This window comes from Scyliorhinus canicula, chromosome 11, assembly GCF_902713615.1.
Source record: "Scyliorhinus canicula chromosome 11, sScyCan1.1, whole genome shotgun sequence".
Classification (NCBI taxonomy): Eukaryota; Metazoa; Chordata; class Chondrichthyes; order Carcharhiniformes; family Scyliorhinidae; genus Scyliorhinus; species Scyliorhinus canicula.
This window is the reverse complement of record NC_052156.1, coordinates 135999868-136020792: the sequence shown is the minus strand read 5'-3', so window position 1 is coordinate 136020792 and position 20925 is coordinate 135999868. Positions and strand designations below refer to the sequence as shown.

The 20925-nt window shown below is 52.3% G+C and overlaps 1 protein-coding gene across 3 annotated transcripts in view; it reads left to right on the top strand.

The window, feature by feature from the left end:
- The window catches only part of LOC119973396 (protein monoglycylase TTLL8-like), a 131535-nt gene that overhangs the window by 98767 nt on the left and 11843 nt on the right, over nt 1-20925 (top strand). For all 3 annotated transcript variants that reach the window (XM_038811434.1, XM_038811435.1, XM_038811433.1), the window contains 2 exons: nt 17938-18086; nt 20639-20879. In XM_038811434.1, coding sequence (XP_038667362.1) covers nt 17938-18086; nt 20639-20879 — 390 coding nt within the window. The remainder of the gene's footprint in view (nt 1-17937; nt 18087-20638; nt 20880-20925) is intronic.

Here is a 20925-nt window from a genome sequence, read left to right as displayed (position 1 = left end):
TCTGAATTTCACTTTTAGATTTCTCCTAATCTCTTCCACCAACTGCGGAAAATCAGCCAAATTTATAATTCGAAGGCAACAGTATCAGCTGAAAATAAGCTGTTTCCATGTGTTTGTCACTCTGTGAAAGATGGAATATTAGGTGATAGAAATTTTGATTGGCATGTTTAATGTACAATTGTTTACCTGCTCATGCCATAATCATCTGCATGCTATTTTCAAACAAATGCCAAACATTTAATTTAAATGAGTTAGCTGCACATGAACTCCCTACACGCAAAGATGTAGGGCACGATTCTCTGCTCCCCACGCCGCGTGGGAGAATTGCGGGAGGGCCTCCTGACAAATTTCACGCCCCCCGGCGCCCCCCACGATTCCCTCCCCCCCCCCCGGCTTGGAAGAATCGGCGTTCGCCGTTTTTCACGGCGAACGGCGAGTCTCTGACCCGGATGGGCCGACCGGCCTGCCGTTCGCGGCCGTTTCACGACGGCGGCAAACACACCTGGTCGCTACCGTCGTGAAACGGGAGTGAGAAGCCCGTTTGGGGCTTGTAGGTGGCCTAGCAAGGAAAGAGCACCACGACTGTGCTCGGGAGGGGATAGGCCCGCGATCGGTGCCCAGCGATCGTCGGGCCAGCGTCCAAATCGGACGCACTATTTCCCCTCCGCCGCCCCGCAAGATCAAGCCGCCACGTCTTGCGGGGTGGCTGACGGGAAAGACGGCCACCGCGCATGCGCGGCTGAAATTATTAGGCGCGCCGGCCGCGTCATTCTTGGCGTGTCGCCCCTGTGGCCGAGAGTTACGGAGCGCTGCCCCTAGCCTCGCCGGGAGGGGAGAATAGGGGGCGAGGAGCGGCCTCCGAGGCCGTTATGAAACTCGGCTGAGTTCACAACGGCCCTCCCGATTTTCCCCGGGAGCGGAGAATTCCGTCCGTAGTGTGAGTTTGATAAGTGTTCAGGGACAGTTGCTGATCAGAATTTCTACCATTGAAACTTTGTATTTCTTTAACTGCTTATTATTTTGTGATTAACTTGGGCTGGCTACATGCTTAGCTGGAGGAGCTGTTCAGGTTGTAGGTGTGTGTTTTGCTCAATTCCTCTGTACCCAGTTTCTGTTGACCACATCTTCTGTGCTAGAGCAGGACTTTTCGAACTGCAGGTCGCGACTCACAGGTGGGTCACAGGCAGGTATCGGGAGAGCCGTAGCGTAATTGGTCGCATCATTCCCGATCGCGGGAGAAGCGCCCAACTGCCCGACCAGCTTTTAAATTGAGAATGCCGGCCGCGGCCAGCTTTGACATGGAATGATGCAGTCTTCTGGCCAGAAGGCGGCAGAGAGCAGGTCACGTGCCCGGTACGAACACTGGCATCTTGCGCTCTGTACGTCCATGCTTTTGGGGAGAAATCAAGGAGGAGACATTCCTCCATTTTCCAGCTGTGAGCAAGCAAGACAACAGGATTGTGAAGAACTGAAGTTGGATTGTTTTGTTATATGGAAGAGAGGGCTAGGGACAGAAACAGGCCAGAATTTCACAACTGAATACTGGGGGGAGCTGCTAAGGAGAGTCCATGGCAGGACCAAACAGTGCTAATGTTAGCTCTGTACAGAGCTCCAGGGCCTCTGGTGAACAGCCAACAAAGAAAAAATGAAATCAGGAACAAAGCAGTATAAAGATGATTTCTTGAGGTATGCCTTTGTTAATTGTGCCAATGCAAATAAGGATGCAATGCTCATATATGCAGGGAAGTACTGGCAAATGAGAGTTTCAAACCCTCAAAACTTAAAATGCATTTGAAGCATGTCAAGTTCGAGGGCAAACCTCTTTAGCAGAAATGTAACATTGAATGACAAAGCAAGTGAGATTTAAGGACCAAGCAGTCTCACCTGTTGCATTGAAGGTAAGCGAAAATGGTGTGTTGCAAAGGTCGGCTGGCGACGGTTGCGAAGGTTGGCCGCCGTGGGTCGCAAAGGCCGGCCGGCGTGAGTCCTGAAGGTCGGCTGGTTGGTAAAAGTTGGTTGGTAAAAAGAGTTGGAAAAACACTGTGCTAGAGTGTACATTTAGTGGTGAATGATTGTCGCACCCTCAATTCAAAGTTTCATGTACCTGTTGTGCATATTTGAGGAGATGAAACACTTTGGTTCTCAGGACTAGTTTTGGGCCAGGTACATGCCTAATAATATGCTCCCAATATGCCAAAATTTTGAAATGAACACTTGTCACAGCCTCCCAATTGTTGTGCTGGGGTTGGCCTTTTCCCTTTGAAACTTGTTTTGAGTGGACCCATAGAAAGTTCCACACTTGATGGATTCTCAAAGGGAAATATGTTTAGCATGGTATTGTTATGATTTAGAATTGATTAATATTTTATATTTAGGAGATAATTTGTATTGTAATAAGTTTGTTTGTTAATGCACTCTCTGAAAATGGTCCATTATTGCCGACCAAGACCCTGGAACGAAGAATGTGAGCAAAATATTCACAGGATTTCAGCAAAACAGATTTCTTTTAAAAAGAGGCCCCACGGTGGCAATGTGACATCTACTGCATGCTGTAGAACTTACAACTAATATCATTGAAGAGTGTTGCTTTACATGGGATGGAACCTTACCAAAAAATGGCAGTGGCCCAGCAAGGAAAATGGAGTGAATCCTGCTGACTGAGTCTGTGCTGATGGTGAAATGGGGCAGCGAGCAAAAGTGTGGATCCTAAGGACAAACAGTAATTCCTCAAGCCTCACATGAGTAAACATATCACAACATTTATCCCCCGTGATGTACTAATGCCATCTGCCTTCCCTTGCCGTCCAGTCAGATGAGCAGCCCGGATTATCATCAGGCCCTTGGAATCACCAGACCCAAGCAGCAGTCTCAGATATAACGATTGACGAGGCTTCACATCAGTCACCCGCACCCTCCATCAGCGCAGTTACTCACATCTCAGTGGGAGTACCTTGTAGACAAGCTTCTGGGTCACTCACAGGTTAACACCTGACGGTTGAGGATTCACAGCAGGTGGAGGCAGGGATATCCAGGGATAACCCAGGGATCTGGCACTCAGAGGGATGCCGGAGCCCAGTACACTGCTGAGCCCCTGGTTGATGACATGCTCCTGAGTCCAGTCACCTCCAATCTGATGGAACTCCAAAGGCAGATTCGCAAGAATCAGAAAGAGATGGCAGCATCCTTGCTTGGACTGCAAGGCCGACTGAAGGAGCCCAATTGCCTTCTGACCATGGCGGGGGATATCTGCTCCATGGCTGAGGGTATGAGCTCTATGACTGAGGGCTTCACCTGCACAGTGCAGGCGCTGGTGGAAATCCATGAGTGTCAACTGCGGAGGATGTCGGGGCTTCTGGCTCTCACTCTAGCTGTCCCTCTATTACATGGAGGAGCACAGGGGACCCCGGGCACCTGAAGGGAAGATGGTTTGCAGAGGCGCAGCCTGGACCCCTGCACCCAGGGGACCCTGCGGTGTCCAACCCATCTGACACTCCCTCCCTGTGAGTGACAAACTTTCAGCCCCACACAACAATGAGGGGAGCACTGCAGCTCCTGAGCTGCTGAAAAGTACGCCCAAACCCTCGAGTCCGAGCATGACCGTTTTGAGGTGATGGATAACTTTGGCCATGAGCTAGACATCCACTCGTGTGGTGTCATCCAGCCCACCCTTCCATCACCCAGCATGTCCTGATCAAGGTCACCCTGGCAGTCATAGCCCACCTCTCTGCCAGCCAATACCAGGAAATGATATTGATGGAGGTATGGATTCCAGAGCATGGGCTCCCTGACAACAGCTGCTACTTGAGATGGGAGAGAGCTGTGGCACAGGTCGACCATGTTCCAGACTTCGACTAGGTCCTGGTAAAAGGTGGGCAATGCCTGCAGGGAGTTACAAAGACCCATCAGGACTATGAACAGGAGCTGCACATCATAGTTTAGGCCATGAACGTGCAAAGGAAAAACACCGCCAGGGCACATCATCTAGGAAGAAAGAGATATTGTTTCAGGGTCTGAAGATGGAAGATTGCCACCTGGGTGCAGAGGCACCCCAGCGCCTGTTTGCCCTCCCTAAGCGGGAGACTTTGTCCCAGAAGAAATGTATGAGGATTTTTTGGATTTTTGTGACAAAATCAGTGGAGGGATCAAAGTGACCAGCCGGTGCCACACCATGGAGGCAATCAGCTGGTTTATGGCCAGAATTCAACCCCTTTAAGACCGCACTTGGAGCAGTCCTGTCCAGGGTCTCAGGCGAGTGATGACCTTCGCCTCCAAATCCTACCAATTTGCCAACCAGGATTCATCAACGAGGAAAAGATGGACTCTGAAGTATGATGGTTCTGCTCCAGGTGAAAGGCTTGAGCTCCTCTGGAAGGGGGTCCATCTGCCATGGATCAGTTAGGAGTCTGGAACACTTGGTCTGGCACAAGGTGCAGCAGAATACACAGCAGGACACTTGTGCATCCTCCACAGGTCAGCAGGGTCTGGGAACTGAGGAGCACATCATCAGCATAAGCTGAAAGAACCACACGATGTATGGCTCACACAGATCCAATTCTGACAATCTCTTCCACAAGGGGTGCAAAAAAGGCTCCACACAGATGGAATACAGTTTGCCAGACAAGAGGCAGCTCTGATGCACTCCTCGATGACAATGTGGTCCTCCATGGGCTCCTTTCTGGCTCTGGCCCAGAGGGTAGCAGCAGCTCATAGCCTGGGTGCTTGGTCACCCGGAGAGTCTGGAAAAAGCTCTGGACCCAGGACTGAGGTGTCCGATGCCAAAGGCAGGGACGGGGAGGTGGGGCTCTCCTCGCCATCAGTGTCCAGTGACCCAGAGATCAAGATGCTGCTGCAGCCCCCCCCCCCCCCCCCCTCATTCTAAAAATGGATGCCTCCAGGGTGCAAAGTGGCTCCGGGCGGGATGAGGCTTTGAGGTTCTGTCTGCTCCCGGCCCCGAGGCGTCCTGTTCAGGAAGCTGCGATAGCTCTTGTTCTTTGTCGCTTTTTCCCTTCCTTTTGTTCTTTTTCTGGGGACAGAGCATGGCCTTGAGAGGTAGAGATAATGTTTTCTTCATCATTGGGGGGGGGGGGGGGGGGGGAAGGTGGTGGGTGGTGTTTCCTACCCAAGAGCAATGGAGTCCTCTCCCTCCAAGGAGTGGAGCCTCTTTCTGGGGCTACCTGCGCCTACCTAAGCCAGGGAAACCTCCATATCTGGCACCTCCTCTGCTCAGCCTGGGCAGCACGGTGGCACAGTGGTTAACACTGCCTCACAGCGCCAGGGACACGGGTTCAGTGACTGTCTGTGTGGAGTTTTCACGTTCTTCCCGTGTCAACGTGAGTTTTCTCCGGGTGCTCCGGTTTCCTCCCATAGTCCAAAGATGTACAGGTTAGGTGGATTATCCATGCTAAAATTCCTCTTGGTGTCAAAAGATATGCAGATTATGGGGATAAGGCGGGGGAGTGGGTCTCGGTAGGATGCTCTTTCAGAGGATCAGTGCAGACTCAATGGGCCGAAAGGCCTCCTTCTGAGCTGTAGGAATTCTATGAATTCTATTTCACTCTCCCCAAAAGCTACCCCTCCAGACACTTGTCTCGGGCAGGCGGACAAAGACCTGGCGTCGGAAGGAGTACATAAGGCGGTGGTAGCTGAGTGGGAGTGGCGCCACCCCAGTAACAAACCTTCCCCAGTAGAGTTCCTCAGGGTAATGTCCTAGGCCCAACCACCTTCAGCTACTTTATCAATGATCGCCCTTCCATCATAAAGTCAGAAGAGGGAATGTTCGCAGATTCCTGCACAATGTTCAGCACCATTCACGACCTCTCTCTCTGAGAATAAATGATTGAACCTCAACCCTGGCCCTGAGTTGAACTTATCTGTGTCCCCCACGTCCTCTCCAATGCACCCTGAGCAGTGAAAAGCCTGGAGAATCATGGCTGCCTGAGCGTCCTTCGATATCCCCTTTGGAGGTGAAGCCGCCAAGTTCACGTGTTTGTGACGTCATGCAGGCGGTGAATATTCCGTGAGGGTTGAACGTCTGGAGAGAGTGCTCGCTACTGACATGCTTGCTAATGTATTATAATGAGGTTCCCGAGTTTGCGCAGCCCCATTGGCTGGCGAGGGACAGGGTAAGATTCCAAAAACCAATCATGCCAGAGAGAATCACGTTTTTCGATTCTCTCCAGATTTTGAGCCCGCACCGAGTTTCTCACAGACGGAGAGAGAGGGCTCAAAATGGCCCTCATTGTGCAAGGAGGTGTATAATGAAAGACAGGTCAAGTAAATTAGCATGCACTTGACCTGCACTGCAGACAAGGGCCGGGCGCTGGGTAGGAGAATCGCGCCCTGCCGCCCCGACGCCAGCTTCCCCATTGTCCGGCACCGATTCTCGGGCACCCACGGGCTTCCCGCCGCGCAAGTCGGGACAGTTGACAGCTGCCCCCCCACCTATTCTCCGGGCCCTGACGGGCCGAGTGGCCGCTGAGTTCGGCCGAGTCCTGCTGCCGTGGGTTACTCAGGTCCCACACGACGGGACCTGGAAGGTGAGTCTGCGGGGGCCGTCCTGGAGAGGGGGCGGGGGGGGGATCCGACCCCAGGGAGGGGGCCCCCACGGTGGCCTGGCCCGCGATCGGGGCCTACCGATCTGCGGGAGGGCTGGTTCCGTGGGGGCCTATTTTACTCCCCGCCAGGCCCCTGTAGGGCTCCGCCATATTGCCCGGGGGCCGAAGTGGAAAAGGGAACCCTCGCGCATGTGCGGAAATATGGACTGACCTCATTAACACTACACCCTCTATGCTTCATCCGATGCCAATGTTATGTAGTTACATTGTATATATTGTGTTGCCCTATTATGTATTCTCATGTATTTTCTTGTATTTTCTTGAATTCTGTTTAATTCCCTTTTCTTCCCATGTACTGAATGATCTGTTGAGCTGCTTGCAGAAAAATACTTTTCACTGTACCTCGGTACACGTGACAATAAACAAATCCAATCCAAAATACGCCGGGCTGTAGCGCGCATGCGCGGAATCACGTTGGACGCTCCGCACGTGCGTGAACTTGCGCGGGCCGTTCCGCGCCAGCTCGAGCTGCGGGGACCACTCTGACACCAACCTAGCACCTAGGAAGGGGAGCATTCCCCATTATCGGGGACCGTTGACGCCGGAGTGGTTGGCGTTGCTTTTCACACCGGCGTGGGAACATAGCCCTATTATTGGAGAATCCCGCCCATGATGCCACCAACCACATTGGCAGACCTTGGCACACCTACATGACAGTGACAAAGTTCAATTGTTTCTGCAGGCTTCAGGTCAGCAAGAAATTACTTGCAGAACATTGCGCTTTACTTATCAATAGGTGTGGTAGCTAAACCTGAAAAGGAGTGGCTTCCAGCATCTGCCTGCTAACTGGCACTACTTCAATCATTTGACGTGCAGTGAAGCATTGTATTGACTATGTGGTTGCCTGAGAGGAAATTCCCTTAATTGTACCCAAAGTGCTGCAAATTCCTGCAGAGAGGATGATTTACAATTTCCTTGAGAGTGCAATTGAGGATTGCGATGCCTGACATGATGGTTTTCTCTCCCCCACCAGAACTCCCCACCACTCCTCTTCTCTCTTTTTGTCTTTCTCTGTTGCTGTCAGCTCTTCCATTTTGCAGCTGGCAGAGGCGAACAAGTTTAATACAAAAGCAAAATACTGCGGATGCTGAAAGTCTGAAATAAGAATGGGAAAAACTGAAAATGTTCATCGGGACAGGAGCATCTGTGGAAAGGGAAACCAGAGATAATGGGCGCGATTCTCCGCAAAGTGTGGTCGTGAGCGGGAACTGCCGCGAGCTTCCTGGCGCTCGGCCCGGCGATTTCGGCAACACTATTCAACATTAATTGGTCCACTTAACGAGGCTTCTCACTGCAAATGAAGGCTCGCCAGCTGATTTGCTGGACCGGCGCTCGCCAGCCCCCCGCCAACATAGCCGAGCAGCATTTCAGCAGCTCTTGCTCAGCCAACCCCAGCCAGCTCGCAACAATGGCGCCAGGAGACCGGCCGCAAGATTCGGGGTGCAGATCTGGGGAGGCTCATGGATACAGCGGAGGCCAGGAGGGATGTCCTGTTCCCCCGCCAGGTTCCAGAGGGTCAGCCATAGGGTGATAGCTGTGAGCGCCGGGTGTGCAACCAGGAGAACTGGCCTCCAGTACCAGAAAAAGGTCAACGATCCACACCGGGCATCACGAGTGAGTAGACACCCCCCCCCGTTGTGTTATGCTGCTTCGTGTAGCATAAGCTGCTTCTGTGATGTATGCTTTGACAAAGGAAGCTCCAGACTATGAAATTAGTTCAACGTGTTTATTGAACTATTAACACAGTTCTTAAATGAGTTCAACACTCAGCTGATCTAGCCGTAGTAACGCAGTCTATCTTTACCAGCCTGCTCTAAGCCACGTGCTGGGTGTGGTGCTGTTGATCAACCCTGATGTACTCTCTAGATGTCTGTGGAAAGAGGCAGAGCATGTGTGCCCTGTCCTTTTATATGGGTTGTGAAGTGCCACCTTGTGGTAATGCCACCTCTGGGTGTCCTGATTACCCATTGGTTGTGTCCTGTTGTAATGACCCATTGGCTGTATGTCTGCATGTCATGACATCACTGGTGCTCCCTCTAGTGGTTACTTAGTTGTAGTGTATTTACATTAACCCCTTGTGTATATACAGTGATGCATATCACCACACCCCCGAGACCTTTTCTGCCGCCACGCGAGCATCCGCCTCCAACTCTCCACCCGACCCCCAACCATCCCTCGACTCCCACTCTCTCTTCAACCCCCCAACCCTTCCTTCACAACCCCCCTCCCAGCACTGTGAACCACGTGTGTCGCTAATGATGTATTCTCTGTGTTTCCTCAGGAAAGGTTCTCACACAGTCGCTGGGAGAGGGCCCAGACTGGTGGTGGTGTACCGGACATCTTTAAAAAAAATTAGTGTCACGAATAGGCTTAAATTAACACTGCAATGAAGTTACTGTGAAAATCCCTTAGTCACTACACTCCGGCACCTGAGCGAGAATTCAGAATGTCCAATTCACCTAACGGGCACGTCTTTCGGAACTTATAGGAGGAAACCGGAGGAAACCCACGTAGACACGGGGTGAACGTTCAGACACTCCGCACAGTGACCCAAGCGGGGAATCAAACCCGGGTCCCTGGTGCTGTGAAGCAACCATTGTGCTACCGTGTTGCCTATATGATTTATATGTTGTGGGAACTGATATTATAGGATAACAACTTAAATGATCAAACTTCATTAAATTGGTCTCAGTGTGACATTCATTTGAGGTGGATGCAATTATGCAGAAAACTTCAGTGCAGGTTTCATCTGGCATATATTTTGCCACAATACTTTAATCCCCCTCTTCGTGGCACTCCCCACCCTCCGGCCATGGACATGTCCCGGAGCTGAGTCCCATCCCGTGTGTGTTTGGATGTTGGCTGCTGTGTGTGTGATGTTCCTTCCCGCAGTGTTCAAGCAAAGCATCCATGCATCAAGGTGTTATTGAGATGCTAGGCAAGGAACTGCACATGCTACAGGTGGCACGGTAACACAGTGGTCAGCACCGTTGCTTCACAGAGCCAGGGTCCCAGGTTCGATTCCAGCTTGGGTCACTGTCTGTGCGGAGTCTGCACGTTCTCCCAGTGTCTGTGTGGGTTTCCTCCGGGTGCCCTGGTTTCCTCCCCCAAGTTCCAAAAGACACGCTGTTAGGTGAATTGGACATTCTAAATTCTCCCTCTGTATACCTAAACAGGCGCCAGAATGTGGCGACTAGGGGCTTTTCATAGTAACTTCATTGCAGTGTTAATGTAAGCCTACTTGTGACGAGAAAGATTATTATTATTATTACATGGCCCGCCCACCCAGGGAAATTCACTTGGGATGTGTGAAGCGCTCACTTAACCATGATTGCTGATTCCCTATAAGCAATAGCCTTCAGCCGCACGGCTAGAGGCCATGGTAGTCGGTGGAGGTTATGGGTGGTCAGTGAGGCAGGTGGGCAGGGACAAGGGTTGCCCCGGAAAGTGTACACGGGTTGGCATGGTGGTGCTGTGCGAGGCTGTCCCCCAGTTGCCCCCCCCTCCCCAGCACCTCCCCCCACCCTCCCATTGTGTCCCCCCATGTGGACTGTCCCTCACCCCCAGCCGAGGATCCCCCACCCCCAGCCGAGGTTCCCCCACCCCCACCGAGCACTGGGTTGACAAACCCAGTGCCCTCTGGCTCTTTCCCTGTGAGCAAGGATGGCTGCTCAACTCCTTGGCTTCCCACAGAAGCCCTTCCACCAGGTTTACGTTTTTCAAAAGGAGTTCTAATCGGCACCAGCGTGACCCCCTTGCTGGGGAGGCAGCTGAATCACGGGAAGCCATTAGATGTCAATTGTATGGAAATACGGCTTAAGTGGCGAGATCCCGATTTTGCCCATTGGAGCGGGCCGGTTGCACCGACAACTGTTTAGCAGCTTGGCACGGTTCTCGTTTTTGGCCTCTGCCGCTAGTCACTGGCCTTGTTTCGCTCGAGTGAGAGCGTAACGAGAACGGAGAATTGCGCCCAATGTTTTAGGGAAACGACCTTTCATCAGTACTGTTGCGATCTTGACTTTGCCTGGTAGTGTAAAATGGCTGATTGACTTCAGTGGAAATAAAAACCAGAAGAGGTGTGAAAGGGGTGTGAGTGATCGGGTCAGCAGTCATTTTACACTGGAAAAAGTATAAATCTATCTACCTCAGGTGTGCAATTCGCTCACATGTGATTGTTGAGAGTGAAAGCGCACTGTTGCACTTTTATCAATTTCTGGCACAAACTTCCTTGCAGGCTGAAAAGATGTGAATGAGGTGCTTCACACATCATTCAACATAGGCATCCAAAGGAACATTCGAGGTCTATGTCTGAAGTAGAGGTTAAGCCTTTTGCACAAGTAAGGGATTTCATGGCAGTTTTGATACCCAGTTTAGCAAATTGTGCCACCCTGAAGGCAACTGACATGACATTGACTCTTCTCACAAAAGGTTGGCTACATGCGACATACCCAGTGGTCCTTAAAGGGACTGCTGTAATGAAATAGCTAAGTCCATTAAAAAATACTTACCTCAATGTGGCGCCAGAAGGGCCACTGCTGTTTATCACGCACCAACTTCTTTCATCCACCTCCGCCCCTCCTGTTGTGAGAGTGATATATGGACAGGGGTTTGTAAATCAATGAGAATGAGGGAGTAAGGCCACCACCTTATTTTCTGTATTTTCTAAATTTAAAAAAAAAAAATAATTTTTATTAAGATTTGTACAAAATATAAACATCACAACAATATTAACAGAACAACCGTGGTAAAAACCCAAGAACAACACCCACCCAACTTCAAAAGCAACTGCAAACAAAAGAAAAAACAAAAAAACACCCAAACAACAAAAGGGAAAGGGATAACACCCACCACATCCCCCCAAACCCATGTACACAGTTCTCCCTCCCACCGAACCAAACCCCCCCCCCCCCCCCCGGGTTTTCCCTACCGTACTTCCCTACCGTTCCGCCAGGAAGTCCAGGAAAGGCTGCCACCGCCTAAAGAACCCTTGTACTGATCCCCTCAGGGCAAATTTCACCTTCTCCAATTTAATGAACCCTGCCATATCATTGAGCCAGGCCTCCACGCTTGGGGGTCTCGCATCCTTCCATTGGAGCAAGATCCTCCGCCGGGCTACTAGCGACGCAAAGGCCAGAACACCGACCTCTTTCGCCTCCTGCATTCCCGGCTCCACTGCATCCACAACAATTGCGAGTCCCCAGCCTGGCTTGACCCTGGATCCCACCACCCTCGACACTGTCCTTGCTACCCCTTTCCAAAACTCCCCCAGGGCTGGGCACGCCCAAAACATATGGGCGTGGTTCGCTGGGCTCCCCGAGCACCTAGCACACCTGTCTTCGCCCCCGAAAAACCTACTCATCCTTGTCCCAGTCATGTGGGCCCGATGCAGCACCTTGAACTGTATGAGGCTAAGCCTCGCACAGGAAGAGGAGGAATTCACTCTCTCCAGGGCATCCGCCCACGTCCCCTCTTCAATCTCCTCACCCAGCTCCTCTTCCCAGATCCCCTTCAGTTCCTCCACCGAGGCCTCGTCTACCTCCTGCATTACCCGGTACGTGTCCGAAATCCTCCCTCCTCCAACCCACACCCCCGAGAGCACCCTGTCCCGCACCCCACGCGGGGGCAGCAAGGGGAACCCCTCCACCTGCCGCCTGGCAAACGCCCTAACCTGCATGTACCTAAACATGTTCCCCGGGGAGAGCCCAAACTTCCCCTCTAACTCCCCCAAGCTCGCGAACCTCCCCTCCACAAACAGGTCCCTCAACCTCCTAACCCCTACCCAGTGCCAGCCCAGAAATGAGCCATCAATGCTCCCTGGGACAAACCGATGGTTCCCCCGTATTGGGGCCTCCATCGAGCCCCCACTTCTCCCCTATGCCGTCTCCATTGCCCCCAAATTATGAGGGTAGCCGCCACCACCGGGCTCATGGTATACCTCATTGGAGGGAGCAGCAACGGCGCCGTTACCAGCGCCTCCATGCGCGTGCCCGCACAGGACGCCACCTCCATCCTCTTCCATGCTGCCCCTTCCTCGTCCATTACCCACTTACGCACCATCGCTGCGTTGGAAGCCCAATAGTACCCACAGAGGTTGGGCAACGCCAGCCCCCCCCTATCCCTGCCCCGTTCCAGGACTCACCCTCGGAGTCCCATGCGCCCACACAAATTCCGTAATACTCCTGTTGACCCTCCTAAAAAAGGCCTTCGGGATAAGGATGGGGAGGCACTGGAACAGGAACAAAAACCTCGGGAGCACCGTCATCTTAACGGACTGCACCCTCCCCACCAGTGACAACGGTAACATATCCCACCTCTTGAACTCCTCCTCCATCTGCTCCACCAACCTTGTGAGGTTGAGCTTGTGCAGGGCCCCCCAACTCCCAGCCACCTGGACTCCTAGGTACCTGAAGCTCTTCCCTGCCTGCTTCAGTGGGAGCCTACCAATCCCCTCCTCCTGATCCCCCGGGTGCACCACGAACAACTCGCTCTTGCCCAGGTTCAGCTTATACCCAGAGAAACCCCCGAATTCACTAAGAATCCTCATCACCTCCGGCATCCCCCCACCGGGTCCGCCACATACAGCAACAGGTCGTCCGCATAAAGCGACACTCGATGCTCCTCCCCACGCCGCACCAGGCCCCTCCAGTTCCCTGATTCCCTCAACGCCATGGCCAGGGGCTCAATCGCCAATGCGAAGAGCAAGGGGACAGCCCTGTCTCGTCCCCCGGTACAGCCGAAAGTACTCCGACCTCCTCCTATTCGTGGCTACACTCGCCATTGGGGCCTCATAGAGCAACCTCACCCAACGGATAAACCCCTCCCCAAACCCAAACCTCTCCAACACCTCCCACAGATACTCCCACTCAACCCTATCAAAGGCCTTCTCCACATCTAATGCCACCACTATCTCCGCCTCCACTTCCACAGCCGGCATCATAATAATGTTGAGGAGCCTTTGTACGTTTGTATTCAACTGCCTTCCCTTCACAAACCCCGTCTGGTGCTCATGAATGACCCCCGGCACGCAATCCTCTATTCTTGTGGCTAGGATCTTTGCCAGCTGCTTGGCGTCTACATTTAGCAGCGAGATCGGCCTATATGACCCACACTGCAGAGTGTCCTTTTCCCGCTTCAGGATCAAGGAAATCAGCGCCCGTGACATAGTTGGGGGCAAAGCCCCCCCTCCCTTGCCTCGTTAAAGGTCCGGACCAACAGGGGGCCCAACAGGTCCACATACCTTTTATAGAATTCCGCCGGAAACCCATCCGGCCCCGGTGCCTTCCCCGACTGCATGCTCCCTATCTCTTTAACCACCTCCTCCAGCTCGATCGGCGCCCCCAGTCCTTCCACCTGCTCCTCCTCCACCCTCGGAAATCGCAGCTTGTCCAAGAAGCGCCCCATTCCACCCCCCCCCACCGGGGGTTCCAACCGGTACAGTTCCCCATAGAAGTCCCTGAAGACCCCATTAACATCTACCCCCCTCCGCACCACCTTCCCAGCTCTATCCGTCACTCCCCCAATCTCCCTGCCCGCATCCTGCTTTCGGAGCTGGTGTGCCAGCATCCTGCTCGCCTTCTTCCCATATTCATACACCGCCCCTTGTGCTTTCCTCCACTGAGCTTCCGCCTTTCTGGTAGTCAATAGGTCGAACCTGGCCTGAAGGCTACGCCTCTCCCCCAGCAATTCCTCCTCCAGAGCCTCCGCATATCTCCTATCCACTCTCACCATCTCCCCTATCAGTCTCTCCCTCTCCCTCTACTCCACCCTCTCCCTTTGGGTTCGGATGGAAATCAACTCCCCTCTAGTCACCGCCTTCAATGCCTCCCAGACCATCCCCACTCGGACCTCCCCGTTGTCATTGGCCTCAAGGTACCTCTCGATACACCCCCGAACCCTCTCGGCCACCTCCTCATCTGCCAGCAGCCCCACCTCCAAGCGCCAGAGCGGACGTTGGTCCCACTCCTCCCCCAGCCCAACGTCCACCCAGTGCGGGACATGATCTGAAATGGCAATGGCAGAGTATTGAACATCCTCCACCCTCGAAACCACCCCCCTGCTCAGGATAAAAAAATCAATCCACGAATAGGCCTTATGCACGTGGGAGAAAAACGAGTACTCCCTGGCCCTCGGCCTCGCAAACCTCCAGGGATCCACCCCCCCCTATCTAGTCCATAAATCCCCTCAACACGTTAGCCGCCACCAGCCTCCTTCCCATCCGGGACTTGGATCGATCCAATGGGGGATCCAGTACCATGTTGAAGTCCCCCCCCATGATCAGGCCCCCCACCTCCAGGTCCGGAATGCGGCCCAACATACGCCGCATAAACCCCGCATCGTCCCAATTTGGGGCGTAAACATTCACCAACACCACCTGCTCCCCCTGCAGCTTACCACTCACCATCACATACCTCCCACCATTGTCAGCCACCACATTTAACGCCTCAAACGTCACCTTCTTCCCCACCAGGATCGCCACCCCCCGACTCTTCTCATCCAGCCCTGAGTGAAATACTTGGCCCACCCATCCCTTCCTCAGCCGAACCTGGTCCGCCACATTCAGGTGTGTCTCTTGGAGCATGGCCACATCCGCCTTCAGCACCCCCCCCCCCCCCCAGGCTAGGACCCCTCCTAGCCGCGCCCCTCCCTCCATAGCACTCCCGTGAGCCAGCTAACTTCTGCTGATCCCGGCGACTCCCGCCCTACCTCCGACTCCTCCTCACATGGGACTACCCGTCCTCCTTCGTGCCCATCAGCAGGTTGTCCTCCCCCCCCCCCCCCCCCCCCCCCCCCCCCCCCCTCCCCACTCTTGCGCGGGAAAGGAAAACAGCCAGCAACGGCCAGCGCTTCTCAGCCCCGACTCCGCCCCCCCCATCTCACAGCGCGGGAAACCCGAGAAAAGCCCACGCTTTCGCCCTGCCCAGCCCCGCCTCCTCTAGGGCAACTCCCATTGTCACTCCCCCCACCAGCTCCCTGAACTCCCCGTTTACCCCCCCTGCCCGAACCCGTCCACCAGACCCATACAAAAAACCCATACAAAAAAGACATAACGACATCACCCCACCCACCCTAAGGCCAAACCACATCTTACATTAAACAAAGCAAACACAAGTACATTATTATACAACGTCCCCCACCTTAGATTCTCAGTTTGAGTCCAGTTTCTCGGCCTGCACAAAGGCCCACGCCTCCTCCGGGGACTCAAAATAACGGTGTCGATCCTTATAGGTGACCCACAGACGCTCCGGCTGCAACATGCCAAACTTCACGCTCCGTCTGTGAAGCACTGCCTTCGTCCGGTTGAACCCGGCCCTCCGCTTCGCCACCTCTGCACTCCAGTCTTGGGAGATCTGCACCTCTGTATTCTCCCACTTGGTGCTCCGCTCCTTCTTGGCCCACTGGAGCATGCACTCATGATCCACGAACTGGTGAAACTGCACCAACACCGCCCTCGGCGGCTCGTTCAGCTTGGGCTTCCTAGCCAGAATTCTGTGGGCCCTCTCTAACTCCAGGGGTCCCTGGAAGGACCCAGCCCCCATCAACAAGTTCAACATAACAACCACATAGGCCGCCAGGTCCGACCCCTCCAACCCCTCCGTGAGGCCCAGGATCCGCAAATTCCTCCGCCTCGACCGGTTATCCAGCTCCTCGAACCGCTCCTGCCACCTTTTATGGAGCGCCCCGTGCATCTCCACCTTCCCCGCGACGGCCACAGCCTCATCCTCCCTTTCGGAGGCCTGCTTCTGCAGCTCCCGGATCGCAGCCCCCTGGGCTGTCTGGGTCTCCATCAGCTCCCTGGTGGTTACCTTCAACGACTCCAGCAGCTCCACCTTAAGCTCCTGGAAGCAGCGCAGCAGAGTCTCCTGCTGCTCCTGCGCCCACTGCCTCCACTCCTCCGGGCTCCGCCGGCCGCCATTTTGTTTTTCTTCCCCCGCTTTTCCAGGGGTGCTTCCTCCGTTTGTCTCCTTACCCCACTCCTGGTCCGGACCATAGGACCGTAGGGACCGACTCCAGTCCTCTTCTCACGTCGGGATTTGTTAACGAAGTTCTGTTGGGGGCCCTGAAAAGAGCCCCAAAGCCCGTTTTTAGCGGGAGCTGCCGAACGTGCGGCTTAGCTCCGCATTGTCGCCACCGGAAGTCTGTATTTTCCAAACTTGAACACCAGGCATAGGAGCCATCTGTTAAGTCAAGGCTTCTTGTTCCAAGGCTTTTGGAATAAACCTCAGGATTTGAATGAAAGACAAGCTCTTGCCAGCACACTATAAGTGACCATTTACAGTCCTATCAACAAAAGCTGAATATTTTGGTTTTTGTTGCCCCATTCAGGCAGCTTGTTGAGATGATTTTCCTCTTGCCCCTGCGTAAATTCTTCACTCCCTCTCCACCCCCTCAGAGGCTGGGAACCAACCAGCCCCGCGGAAAATGAAATGGAATTTTGCTGGGGTAAGCACGGAACCTCGCATCCCATCAGCGTCAATTAGAAAGCCCTTGCCCAGAACTCTTCCTGTTCTCGCAGGAGACCTTCCTCTCACTTTTGGAAATGATATGACAAGATTTCCAGAGCCACCTAAAGGAATCTTTTGGAGAGATGCCCACAGCTACAACCTCAAACAAGCCCTTTTGCGGCACAGAATTGGGACCCGAGCTTCCCCCTTTGTTGTAGACATGGATTAAGAGAAGCTGGCTTGTTGCCATGTTCAAAAACAGGGCGGTACATCTTTTTAGAAGCTCTGCACCTAGACAGAAGCAAATGTTTGAGAAAGGAATATGGGGGTCAGTGCAGCCGATTTGGGGTCCTCTCGCTTTTCTACTAGTTCCTGAAAATGAAGATAATGGATTTTTTGCAAGATAGTGGAGCGCATAATAAATGTGTAATGCACATGTTAACGATATCAGCGTGAAAACATATATTCCCCTCCAGCAAGTTTTCATTCCTCTGAAATTTAACGTTAGTCAAAATATTATTCTGCTGTTTTGCAGGGCAATCTCTTTGTCGGTTTGTTTTCCTTTAAAGGAAAGCATTGCCTTGATGTGCATTGACATGACCATCTGATTGTGAATCTTATCTGTATTTCAAGCCTCCAACATCTGTTTGCTAAGTGAAAAGTAAAATGTCATGCTCAAGCTGTGGTTAACCACCCTTTCTCTTTGAACTGAGTCGCTAACATCTATCCAAAATAGGTCAAATATTTTGAACTGGAGCCTAATTATGCTCTGCATTTCTGTTGGGTTATGAACATATTAAGTTATAAAACCATTGAAGTGAAATGCATCAAATTTTTTGAGGTACCCAGATATTTTCTCTTTTTATTTTGCGTTTCTTCAGCAATCAAGTTACAATCCCTGGCTCGCGTAATTATTTGATTGATTGCCAGAACATCCTCAATAGGCTAAAATCTGTACATCCGCAGTTGGAAATAGATGGAATCAGAAACATCTGGATAGTAAAACCAGCTGCAATGTCACGGGGTCGAGGTAACATAATTTTTCGAGGTGCCGTTCACCCTTCTGTTTTAAAATGTATTCTTTCATGGGATGTGCGCACCACTGGCAAGGCCAGCATTTGTTGCCCATCCCTAATTGTCCTTGAGCTGAGTGTTTGCCACCCCATTTCAGAAAGCACAGGTAGACCAGACCAGGTAAGGACGGCAAATGTCCTTCCCTAAAATACATCTTTACAACAATCAATAACGGTTTTATGGTCACCATTACCGAAGCCATCTTTTCAATTCTAGATTGTTAATTGAATTAAAATTCCACCAGCTGCCCATGGTGGAATTTGAACTCTTGTCCCCGGGACAGAAACCTGGGCCTCTGAATTGCAAGTCCAGTGACATTACCACTGTGTGTCGCGGCCTCCCTGTCTTATGCCTGTAGCTCTGTGTAAAGTCAGGGGATATTTTATAAAGACTCATGGTTGTTCAGATAGAAAAAACTGGAAAGAAGTCTGGGTTTATTACTTCACTCCCGGTCAATACTGGTCAAACACAATGGGCAGGATTCTCCTTTGGCTGATGCCAAATTCCGGAAACGCGATTGGGCGGAGAATCAGTTCCCACGCCAAAATTTGGGTGGGTACCGATTTGACGCCAAATTGCAATTCTCCGTCACCTCAACAGCGGCATCAATGCGTACCAGAACAGAATGCATGTAGAGTACACACCATTTGCATATCATTAGGGGGCCCGACCCGGTATTCTCCGTGGGCTTCGCTATTCTCCTGCTCTGATGGGCCGAGCTCCCGATGGCGTGATTCACTTGTGTTTTTAAAAATTGTGAAACGGGCGTCGTGGCTGCTGAAGGAGAGAGGGTACGGAAAGTGTCCAACATCGCCATGGTTTGCTGACAGTTGTAATGCTCGCCAGGGAGGCTTCTGCCAGGTCTGGGGGGGGGGAGTAGCGAGGATGGCCAGGAGGTGGGCTGTGGGTTCGGGATGGACGGACACGGAACACCATTGCCGCAGCCAGAAAGTGGCGGCCGGGTTGGGAGGGGGGTATCGGGGGCTGGCGTGCAGGTGTAGGGGTGTGGGGGCACCCATACGGCCGGTGTCACTGCAGAACCAGGGGCCAAGGTGGGTGGTCAGCACGATGGCCGTCATGCTTGGGCACCGCCTCTGTCCCGTGGTGGGGGGTCACCTCGGCCACTCAACCTGTTCTCCCTGTACGTCCCCCCTCCCCTGGCCCTAGCAGGGCTTCCCCCCCCCACCCCAGCCCGCACAGCCAGTGTCCAGGTCGGCAGCCCGCAGTTACTACTCTCCGGGTCCTACCTTCTCTTTCTGTCCCTTAGCAGCCACCACGCTGGTTTTGTGATTTTTAAAAGCACAAGTGAACTGCGCCGTCAGGAACTAGGCCCATCAGAGGCGGAGATTCGCGGATGCCCCGGAGAATACCGGGTCAGGCCCGCTAATAACGAGCAAACGGTGCTTACTGTACATAGAACAAAGAACAAAGAAAAGTACAGCACTGGAACAGGCCCTTTGGCCCTCCAAGCCTGCGCCGACCATACTGCCCGTCTAAACTAAAACCTTCTACACTTCCTGGGTCCGTATCCCTCTATTCCCATCCTATTCAAGTATTTGTCAAGATGTCCCTTAAATGTCACTATCGTCCCTGCTTCCACCTCCTCCGGCAGCAAGTTCCAGGCACCCACTCCCCTCTGTGTAAAAAAACTTGCCCCGTACATCTACTCTAAACCTTGCCCCTCGCACCTTAAACCTATGCCCCTTAGTAATTGACCCCTCTACCCTGGGGAAAAGCCTCTTACTATCCACTCTGTCTATGCCCCTCATAATTTTGTAGACCTCTATCAGGTCGCCCCACAACCTCCGTCGCTCCAATGGGAACAAACCAAGTTTATTCAACCACTCCTCATAGCTAATGCCCTCCATACCAGGCAACATCCTGGTAAATCTCTTCTGCACCCTCTCTAAAGCCTCCACATCCTTCTGGTAGTGTGGTGACCAGAATTGAACACTATACTCCAAGTGTGGCCTAAGGTTCTATACAGCTGCAACATGACTTGCCAATTCTTATACTCAATGCCCCGGCCAATGAAGGCAAGCATGCCGTATACCTTCTTGGCTACCTTCTCCACCTGTGTTGCCCCTTTCAATGACCTGTGGACCTGTACACCTAGATCTACATGCATCGCGGTACGCATTGATGTCGCTATTGAGGTGACGGAGAATCATGATTTGGCGTCAAATCGCTGCATGCAGCGAATTTGGCGTTGGAACCGATTCTCCGCTCAGTTGCCTTTCCCGATTTCGGCGTCAGCCAACGGAGAATCCCGCCCCAGATATCCGAACATTTTGAAAGGAGAATTGTGGCTGCTGAAAATGCGGCCCAATCAGCTTTGTTGCAAACTCCTGAGAATTATTAAGAAAATGTTCACTAATAATTTATTTTTCTCGCACATGTTTCTGCACTTCCCAGGCTAATGCCATTAAATTTAACAGATGTTTAGTCTTCATAATCTCAGAACATTCCAAATAAATGTTTTTCTTAATCTTAATATTCATGTTACAGGTATAAAATGTGTGGAAAGACTGGATGAGTTTCTAAAACTGAAGGACTTGGACCCTTCTTTTGAAAACCCCAAGTGGGTTGTACAGAAGTACATTGAGAAGCCACTTTTGATTTATGATACCAAATTCGACATCAGAATGTGGTTTCTTGTCACAGACTGGAAGCCATTAAATGTCTGGTTTTATAAGGACTGCTACTTAAGATTTTCTACACAGCCCTTCACACTGGAAAACCTGGACAGGTAAAGCAATAAAAAGAATAAGATTATTTCAAATATATTTGAAGTT